Source organism: Vicia villosa, unplaced genomic scaffold, assembly GCF_029867415.1.
Source record: "Vicia villosa cultivar HV-30 ecotype Madison, WI unplaced genomic scaffold, Vvil1.0 ctg.002549F_1_1, whole genome shotgun sequence".
NCBI lineage: Eukaryota > Viridiplantae > Streptophyta > Magnoliopsida > Fabales > Fabaceae > Vicia > Vicia villosa.
Window position 1 is genome coordinate 226,381 of NW_026705965.1, and position 11,044 is coordinate 237,424.

General features: G+C 31.5%; 1 protein-coding gene across 1 annotated transcript; it reads left to right on the top strand.

The window, feature by feature from the left end:
- The first annotated feature begins 5,488 nt into the window (after positions 1 to 5,488).
- LOC131639173 (uncharacterized) lies at positions 5,489 to 7,597 on the top strand. Its single transcript, XM_058909679.1, has 4 exons — positions 5,489 to 5,725; positions 5,835 to 5,942; positions 6,998 to 7,213; positions 7,347 to 7,597. The coding sequence occupies exons 1-4, from the start codon at positions 5,557 to 5,559 to the stop codon at positions 7,385 to 7,387; spliced, it is 534 nt and encodes a 177-aa protein (XP_058765662.1). The 5' UTR covers positions 5,489 to 5,556; the 3' UTR covers positions 7,388 to 7,597.
- The last annotated feature ends 3,447 nt before the right edge of the window (positions 7,598 to 11,044 follow it).

An 11,044-nucleotide genomic window follows, 5' to 3' on the forward strand; every position in this document is an offset into this window, starting at 1 on the left:
GAATACAACATATTGGTATTTGACTATCAATGTTTAAAATTAGAAAAAAAATGAACATTGGACAAGTGGTAGTCGACTACCACATATAGGTAGTCGATTACCAGACTGAAGCAATGCCTCTTTTCATGTACAAAATGTTTGTCACTCATTGCAATGCTTCATGTTTTCATTTTAAACTTATGCATAGTTTTAAAGGGGTGTTTTAAGATGTATATAAGTGTCTATACATTAGAAACACAACTTACCTCTTTCTAAAATTTATTCTCATATCAATTCAGACAAACTTTCAAAGTGTTCATCCAAGTTTAAAGTTGTACTTTCTTGCATTAATTTCAAATCAATCAAAAGTTTCTTCATACATTATGAGCACTTGAAATACATTATTTTGGAATGTAACATTGTTAAAGAGAAAATCAAATGATCAAACTTGGATTCAATCCAAAACCAAAATTATTCAAAGTTATTCAATATGTGTGTTGTAACTTAGTCACCAAGTTTGTGGTGATAAGGAGTTGTAAGAGAAAGTATGGTTCTTTATTTTGCATGTATATTAGAAGATTGTAAGAAGCTCTTGTTAAAAACTTGTATAAATGTATAACCATGTTGAAAAATCTTCCAAGGAAAGAGGGTTTAGATGGATCCTTGGTTGATAAGGGGAACTAGTAAAACTCTTCTGTGTCATTTACTTTTATGCTTTTAATTTTCTGAATCCTACATTTATTTTCAAGATAAAAACTATCACTAGTTTCCAAAAAAAAAATGTAAAGATAAGAAACTTTGCATTAAAACAAGAAAAATCCAAAAAATATAATCAACCTTCCTCTTAGATTGCTTATTATACTTACACATACTATCAAAAAATGTTTCAAATGTTTCTATAGATCCAAAACATACTCATTCCTATTAGATTCAACATACTCCTTGCACTTCATACTAATAATCTTTTAAATATGAAACACACGCAACAGATGAATTGAATATGGGAACACAACTTCCATGGCATTCATCACAACAAGTTCCTGATCCGTCACCATGACCTATGGAAGCAACTTCTCGAATGTGAACAAATCCTTCAACTTCTCTAGTGCCCATGTGAAGTTTTCCTCCATTTCAAGTTCCATATAGGAAAATCCAACCGAAAATGTCAACTTTATTGATGTAACTCCAACGATCTTAAATAATGGAATTCGATATCTATTTATTTGATACATAGTGTCAACAATCAGCATAATATGAAACATGTTCACCTGCTTCACATGATTAGGTTGTGTCACAACATATATCAGCAATAACATTAGTGAAAATAAAGGAAAAGTTACAAATTTGAAGAAGTAGGTACTTGTTCGTTTTATATGTATAGTAAAAAAGCAACTCCAAATGAAACATGTTCAACAACTTCATAGAATCAGGATGTGTCCAAAATATATTCGCAATAACATTTGATTCCTCTATATTTCGGGTCCAATGCATGTGTTTCTCATAATGAATTAGTTTCAGTAGATGTTGCATTTCCTTAATTGGACCTCTCTTACTCGTCCAGTGTATAGATCTTTCATTATCGATATGTATGATGTCGTTAGGTTATCAAGATCTCTATCTTTCAAAGCGACAACTATGTACCTCAGCGACATGTGGTATTTTGTCATATCATTCACAAACAATTATTCTTCAGGTTTCAGACGAACTAATATATCATGATCTACTAAATCCTTAGCTAGTTCATAATTCTGAAAACTACATCTGACAGTTATCTTTCAACCACTACCACTTACATAGATCTTAACATAAATGGACATTTAAATTTTCCACTTAAAGTGCCTTTAAACAATTTCTAGTTCTTGTAGTTTCCTCCTCTCTCACAAGCGATAATCAATTTATCCTTCATTCCTCTAAGGCCATTTACCGTATTGTAATGAATAGTAACAACAATAATACCATGTTGTCTCCCAATAGACTGTGCCCATGATAACACATCGGTATGTGAGAGAAATATCTGTCAATTAAAACATATATTGAATGAATGGTTTATACCAGAGATACCAAAAGTCGTTTAATTTTTTTTTTACTTCATATACTAAAAAACGAATGAATACAAATAAATGAAAGAAACATTTATGCCATAGATAAAAAAAGGGTCATGCTAACATGTGCCCTAAGGGTACATGTTAAGGATACTATAATTAGAAAAAGTAAAATGTAATTAAATGCAATAAAGTTAAATTTAAAGTTTCGATACATTGAATGCACGCGTTCCAATAAAATATTTCTATAAATATTTCATTAACTTGTGCCCTTGGGGCACATGTTAGCTTTTCCCATAAAGAAATGCAAGTAAATCATACAAAATCAATGGTGAAAAACTAGATAAAATTTGTAGAATATTCATCCACCTCATACGTGCATAAGAAGAGTATGCTGAATTGAACTATCGAATTTTTAAGGGGGGCTAAAAATCCAATATACCGGATTTTCTATATATTTGGTAAGTCATTGATAGTTTACCAATCTCCAGAAAATTTGTGTTTTATCAGATTTTTCAAAATTTATGGTAAAAAACATAAGAGATTTTTGAAAATTCAATAAAACCACATACCGACTTTTTAAAATTCTGGTGAAAATGCAAAGATTTTGGTTGTCCCAATAAAAATCACTATCATATTTTTTAAATGCACTATTAGTTTTTTTTTAAACTTCTTTGAGAGTAATGTTTTAAAACCAAATATCAAATTGAGATGAGGTAAATAATGAAAGGTGCATTTTGATTATTATAAAAAATTAGATGGTGTCAAATTTAAATGGAATGATGATAGCACAAAATCTCATATAAGAGGACATGTTGAAAACATAAGATGATCTTGAGATTTTATCCTAACACCCCTCTCTGACCTGAGACCCCCACAACCCTATTGAATTACCATTTTAACTATGTAAACTTTCAAAACTCATTTCACAAAAGCATTGTAGTACTTTGAATTTTTTTCAAAACTTCTGGCGATTTCCAGATTTTTTACACAAACTACTGTATATTTCAAATTTATGAACAATATGTATCAATTTTTATTGCAGTTTTTAGTTTATCTCAATTTTTTATACATTTTTACCGCACTTTTTAAAATATCTAGAAAAAGCATATATTTTGTATGCATTTCTACCGGTGATTTGTTCTCCACTTAATTTCAAATTTCCGCCGGTCTTCAACTCAATAAGGTTGTATTTCACCTTTATCAATATCAATCTAGTCTGCAGAAAACTCAATCTTAGTCACCTTTCTATTCTCAATGTCGGGCAACATATTATTCAATTTGAAGACGACCTAATATATCATGATCTACTAAATCCTTAGCTAGTTCATAATTATGAAAACTACATCTGACAGTTATCTTTCAACCACTATCACTTACATAGATCTTAACATAAATGGACATTTAAATTTTCCACTTAAAGTGCCTTTAAACAATTTCTAGTTCTTGTAGTTTCCTCCTCTCTCACAAGCGATAATCAATTTATCCTTCATTCCTCTAAGGCCATTTACCGTATTGTAATGAATAGTAACAACAATAATACCATGTTGTCTCCCAATAGACTGTGCCCATGATAACACATCGGTATGTGAGAGAAATATCTGTCAATTAAAACATATATTGAATGAATGGTTTATACCAGAGATACCAAAAGTCGTTTAATTTTTTTTACTTCATATACTAAAAAACGAATGAATACAAATAAATGAAAGAAACATTTATGCCATAGATAAAAAAAAATGCAAGTAAATCATACAAAATCAATGGTGAAAAACTAGATAAAATTTGTAGAATATTCATCCACCTCATACGTGCATAAGAAGAGTATGCTGAATTGAACTATCGAATTTTTAAGGGGGGCTAAAAATCCAATATACCGGATTTTCTATATATTTGGTAAGTCATTGATAGTTTACCAATCTCTAGAAAATTTGTGTTTTATCAGATTTTTCAAAATTTATGGTAAAAAACATAAGAGATTTTTGAAAATTTAATAAAACCACATACCGACTTTTTAAAATTCTGGTGAAAATGCAAAGATTTTGGTTGTCCCAATAAAAATCACTATCATATTTTTTAAATGCACTATTAGTTTTTTTTTTAAACTTCTTTGAGAGTAATGTTTTAAAACCAAATATCAAATTGAGATGAGGTAAATAATGAAAGGTGCATTTTGATTATTATAAAAAATTAGATGGTGTCAAATTTAAATGGAATGATGACAGCACAAAATCTCATATAAGAGGACGTGTTGAAAACATAAGATGATCTTGAGATTTTATCCTAACACCCCTCTCTGACCTGAGACCCCCACAACCCTATTGAATTACCATTTTAACCATGTAAACTTTCAAAACTCATTTCACAAAAACATTGTAGTACTTTGAATTTTTTTCAAAACTTCTGGCGATTTCCAGATTTTTTACACAAACTACTGTATATTTCAAATTTATGAACAATATGTATCAATTTTTATTGCATTTTTTAGTTTATCTCAATTTTTTATACATTTTTACCGCACTTTTTAAAATATCTAGAAAAAGCATATATTTTGTATGCATTTCTACCGGTGATTTGTTCTCCACTTAATTTTCAAATTTCCGCCGGTCTTCAACTCAATAAGGTTGTATTTCACCTTTATCAATATCAATCTAGTCTGCAGAAAACTCAATCTTAGTCACCTTTCTATTCTCAACGTCGGGCAACATATTATTCAATTTGAATTTTAGAAGGGCGAGGGACATGTGGTGTCCTCCGGAAGCCGAAACTCTACAGGAGGTTTTACCCTATTTAAGTACACCTCAGCATTGAACAAAAACCGAGACATTGTAAAATATTTTTCTTAATAACAACTTTGGATTCATTCTAGACCATGCAAAACGGTCGGTACAATCACATTCGTACAAAACTGTTGGCAAAATCTAACCTTCAATTAACACTAACGAATTTTCATTAATCCATGAAAAATTCCGCAAGCGACGACTGTTTTAAAAAAACCGATACTTATTAAGCTATCATATTTTTCACCTTTAATAAAAAAAATCCGATAAACATAAAATTTTTAAAAAAACCGATAAATGCCATAACATACAGGATTTTTGAAATATCCCATATACCAATTTTTTTTTATATGCATTACCATATTTTTTTATTTCTATCAATTTTTTGATTATTCTACTGAATTTTTCATTCAAATCTTTTGATAAAATTTTGACAAAGACAACATAAAAATTATGAAAAATATCTAGGAGTTCCAGCCTTCCAGGTCAAGGTGGAACATGGCCTGATAAAATCTCAACGATCTTTATTCTCCAATTGGGCCAGGGCCCAATAAACCCTAACCTTAGCCAATTGGGCTGCATGGGTAGTCAAAAATCAAAGTGACACGTGACATTACCGGTCTCCTCCAAACGAACACGTGTGTCGTTGTTAACCGCCACCAAAACAAACAAACAACGTTGTCCATACCTTTTCCTACACTTCTCCAAATCTTCTGCATTTTTCTGATTCCAACAACAACAACAACAAGAACGAAATGGATAACAGAACACGATTAAGAGTTCAAAACAAGAAGCCAATCAAGCGCAGCGGAAAGAAACCGTTGGTGAAAAAGTTTCTGGATTATCTTAAGTCTGATACTTTTTTGTATGCTCCTCTTATCTCTCCTCAGCCTTGTGGTTTTCCATCAACCAATGACTTCAAAGGTTTGAAATTGAAACTTTGTAATAATTCTTCATTGTTTTTATTTTTTTTCATTCATTAGTGTTTTTTTTTAATGGAATATGGTTTTTTTTTTTTTTTTTATGATGACAGTGGTGGAGCTGAAAAAGCCTATGAAAAAGAGGCACTGGTTTAAGGAGTATATAAAATCTCAGGGTTATATGTATGATACTGTTCTTGAGCTTCCACTTTCACCTCAAGGTAGGTACACTTGTAATCAATTTTATGTTTTCTACTGTGTTTGTTATTTGACAATTTAGCTAGGAGTTGAGTTTGATTAAATTGTTATGTTTGCATTGAGGATTTGGAGATAGGGAAAGGTTTAGTAACCATTTATTTATTTTCTCTTGATTTCAATAACACCTTAATGGTTATTTTTGGTAGCTAGTTAGTCTTGTGTTTTTACCCAATTGGTTGCTTTATGTTGGAGAGTTGAACATGGTTAGGTATTGAGAAAAATTCGAAGTCCTACATTGGTTAGAGATAGAGTCTTGAAAGCATTTATATAGAATAGAATGGCGCCCTTCACCTTACAAACCCATTTTGTAAGTATGAGTGAGGTCAAATTCTAATATTGTACCAGATTCTATTAACCGAACCATAGGTCACTCACCGTTTATATCTACGCACCAACCAAGCTCAAAAGAATGCTGGGCGTGAGGGGTGTATTGGGAAAAATCACAACTAATCTTAAACAACTTGACTTTGGACCCATGACCGGACCTCTATGTAAATCAACAGTCCAATGTAAATGAGGAATTGAAATTGAAGAATGAAAAGGTTGATTCCTTGAATAAGGCAAAGACACAAAAGATTTGACGTTGTGGTCCTCATTTATTGGGCCAGAGTTTTATAGAGGAGCAACTATCCCGGAAAACTTGTTTGCTTGCTCTTGCCCTTTAGAAACATTGTTTATATGAATTGATTTTATAATTAATCATGCTTTAAGATTTTGGGTTCAGTGTGTCATCTCGCTCTTTCGTGGTCCTGGGGCTAATGTTATGACACTGAGATATACTTTAACAAAACATTCCGGCATTGTCATCGTGTCACATTTCTTATAATTTTACTTCTAATGTGTTTTGGAAACAAATTATGACCTTCTAGGTGATACATGTCGTCCTTGTTTGAGAAAATTCGTATTAATTTCAGCAGACATGCAAAAAAGAACATTTAAATGTGAGGATATAAGATCATGTTACTATCAAATATCACCTATTTATTTGTTGATTTTGTGTTGAACTGCTAAATTGCAGAATCTCTGAAGGACGGTAAAGTGATAACGAAGTATGTTTCAGCTGGAAGTTCACCAACGAATGTCAATAAACTCCAAGATAATGGCTTAGGAAATATGAACCAAAGGTCTGAAAACCATCTTTCTCCAACCCGCCTCTCTGATCGACTTACTCGGCTACAAAAGGAAAATGCGAAACACAATGTGTACCAAACTTGTCGCACAACTTCAGCTTTAGGTAAAAGTCTTCACTGCATAAAATGCATGACCTAATTTACTCCAACTTCTCTAATACATTATTATTTATCAGCTTTTTCAATGGTTGCTCTGTTGTTTGTTGCCGAATATGATATAGAATTATAACTCTGCAGGAAATGTGACCCTCAACTCACAGCTGAGAGCTCATACTTGATGAAATCCCTTGGATATAAATGTAAACATACATGATAATAACCTATACAGGATGTAGTTTTAAGTGTTCAGTGTTCATAATCATATCATGAATGTATTTAGAATTTCACTAGTTGTTGTCTTTGTCTTTTGATAGAATATTCTAATGTTAAATTTGTATTAACTTGTTTTGATATGCTTTACATGTAATGTATAAGTTATTTTAATTGAACTAATTCCCTGCTTATCTGGTTAAGGTTTCTATATGGTTTGTTACTGGTTTTTATTGTAAAACACATTCCAACTTTCAGCAGAAGACACTGATGAAAGCATAAAGTTTCTATATGGTTTGTTACTGGTTTTTATTGTAAATCGCATTTCAATTTTCAGCAGAAGACATTGATGAAAACACACAAGTTTAAACATGTTATGAGGGATGTTATATTTTTGTTCTAAATTTGGTACTTTTATTTAACACTATCATGGGTGTCTAGATCTCGATTTAGATCCAAAGCATTCGACTATACTCATCAACAAACGAAAAAAAATACATGTGTCCACCAATTGTATGATCATCACACGGGTCACATACATCTGAGTGTACTATTTTTAGTATGCAGGAGGATTTTCATTGGCATCGTCGTCGAAACAAAAGACTTTCAAGATTGCTTCCCTACTAAGCAATTTTTATAGAGTTTGTCGGGCATCTCAAGAATTGGTATACTAGTTAGCATGTCTTGAGTGATCAATTGATTGAGTGACGTAAAGTTCATATGGCCAAGCCTCAAATGCCACAATCAACTATTCTTGTGGTTGACAACAGTTTTCAGACATTGTATCCCAGTTGAACTGATCATGGTCTTAAATATCCTATTCTTTGATAGAGGAGATTTTAAGACCAAATTATTCTGAGTGTCGAATAGTTTTAAGGCTCCATCTTTCATAACTATTGAGAACCCTTTTTCAACCACTTCTCCAACACTTAGTAGATTGTACTTCATTTGAGATGCATAGTCACTACTACAAAGCGCGCAAACAACAACGTCATGTTTACAACGTATTCATAGATATCGTAGTGATATGTTAAAATTTTCTCGCCCGGTCAGTTGTAGAATTTATAAACAGTAATTTAATGACAGATAGTTTTAAACATCATAGTAAAAAATATGTGTAGTACGCTTTGATTTTTAGCTACTACATTTTTTTTTATTTTTTATAGTACATTAAGCGTGTGTCACCTATTTTCATCATTTAAAAAATAAATTGTAAATTATTTAACAACAGTTAATACGCCAACCGTTGTTAGAGTACTCAAGTATCCACTACATTTGCTTTGTCCAACTGTGATTAAATGGTTTACTGATAAACTAAGACAAAACATATTTCGTATTTCTTTCATAAGACGCCCTAGGTGAACAAGTGAGTCTGAGACGACAGAGGTGACGTAATCTTTACCCTCTTCGTATCCATTCATTTGGAGTTCAAATCTTCACCCTCTTTGATCATTTTTTTCTTCAGCTTTCCAATTTGGTACTCTTCACCATCTTCATTTGTTTTTTCTTGATTTATGTTGTATATGCTGAAATCTTTACCCTCTTCGTGCATTTGATTCTTTAGCTTCGAATTATAGTACTCTTCAACATCTTCATTCCTTGCGTGCATAAGATTTTCCAGCTTCGAAGTACGGTACTCTTCAACATCTTCATTCTTTTTTCTTTGTATATATGCCCAAGTCATTATGAGAGTACATTTTTCATATGCTTTAGGTTTAAATTTGTTTTAGGTTTAGTGTTTGGTGTGCCATACACATTATTATACGTGTATAATAAATTTTAGAAGTTGTTATAGATCGTAGTTGGATGAAAGCCGATAGATTACGTTTGATTTATGAGAAAGGAGTTCTTGAATTCCTTGAATACGCTAATAAACATATTTCTGACAATAATGATATATTTTATTGTCCTTGTGTTGTTTGCGCGAATATCAATAAGGATATGTTGTAAACACTTTATAGGATAAATATTTTCTTTATCGTTTCCACAAGGATTAATGTGATATTACTGTCGCTCTATAGTTAACGTGTTTTGAGTAAAGTTTCGTAAGAGGTTTTGGTGAAGGAAAGTTGTGTTTGCATGAAAATTAGTTAACAGCGGTAAAAAGATTAAATTTTAACAGATTAAAAAACATGTCAAGATTAAAGGTCATTAACATATTTCATATGTACTCTAATGCTCTAGCATGTGAACTTATCAATAATCAATATAATTAGGTATCCTCTCAATACCGTTTATCTCTAAAACGATATTGTGAGTTTTACCATATTGATCCTTAGAAGATATCTAATCTTAACTATCAATATGGTAACTTTGAAAGCTTAATACAGGTGAATATCAACTCACAAAATTATCTCTAGAGTTGATTTTTGATAGATGAAAAACTTAGGTAAAGACTTTAACTTATTTCTCAATAATGATCCAAGACCAAAAGACAACAATAAAAGCAAAGATTAACATCTATATTGATTATGAACTTGTTCACATACATATAATCAAAAGAAATACATAATAGCTAGGTTAACCACCTCTAATCTTGACACAAGAGAAAGTTAGTTATCCATCGATATGGTAGCTTCATAAACAAGTACCAAAAGAAGATTCACTAGCATCAAAGATAAAAGATGAAGATGGATGATGCTTGAAAATCTTGATGAAAACTCCAAATATATTTTTCTCTTCTTTCTATTTGTGCTCTAGAACAAGTTATGAAGAAAGTTGGTGGAAAAGATCAAGCTAAGATCACACAAAATATCTCTAAGTGCCTAAACACAAGTGCCAAAAAGTGATTTCTCGCTTAGCCAGATTGCGAAAATTTCTTGCTCTTCAAAGAGGACCTCCCTAAGCGAGATGACTGTGCTAAGCGAACAAAAAAATATGGCTCCTCTCTGTTTGTCCCTCTCTAAGGGCGTTGCATCCGTGCTAAGCGAACTTGAAGAAATTTTCTTTGTTGTTTTAGACTTCTTGACTCTTCTAAGCATTCCTCTTGAAATCTTGAAGTCTCAAAATTTGCTATCTTCTAAAAAACCTACAAAATGCAAAGGAAAAGTAAATAAACCAACATATATACAAACATAAACTTAAACTTTATTTATTTACACGAATTGAAAACTTAAACACTAGAAAACCATACTATAAGTTGCAAAATACCTCAAAAGTATGAACAAATATATCAAAAAATTCGCCTCTAATAGTGTACAAAGAAATAAATATTCCAGCACCTTTGTTGTGATATTCAAGGTTTAAATGTTAAGTCAATGGCTTGGGATGTAGTTATTCAAGCACATTTCTATATAATGAATAATATAAATGAACTTTAACCTTTCATATATACTCACAAAAGTCATTTGAGGAAAAAATATTCTCGAATGAGTGACAAGTTGTTGTTGATAGAGCATAACAAGAGATTCATATATTGATTTAATAAAAGTGTATCTAATGATCGTAGTGCATCGGAAATACTTAAGTGGTTGTCGTACGAGCCAAACTTTTGTGTCATTACTTGGACTGCATATGACATTGGTTATTATACCTTTTATACAAAATCAAAAGATGATCGTAGTACAATGCGAAATAGTGGGGTTATAATTGAAGTCGAATCGATGTATTTCTCTAGTTTGAAATAT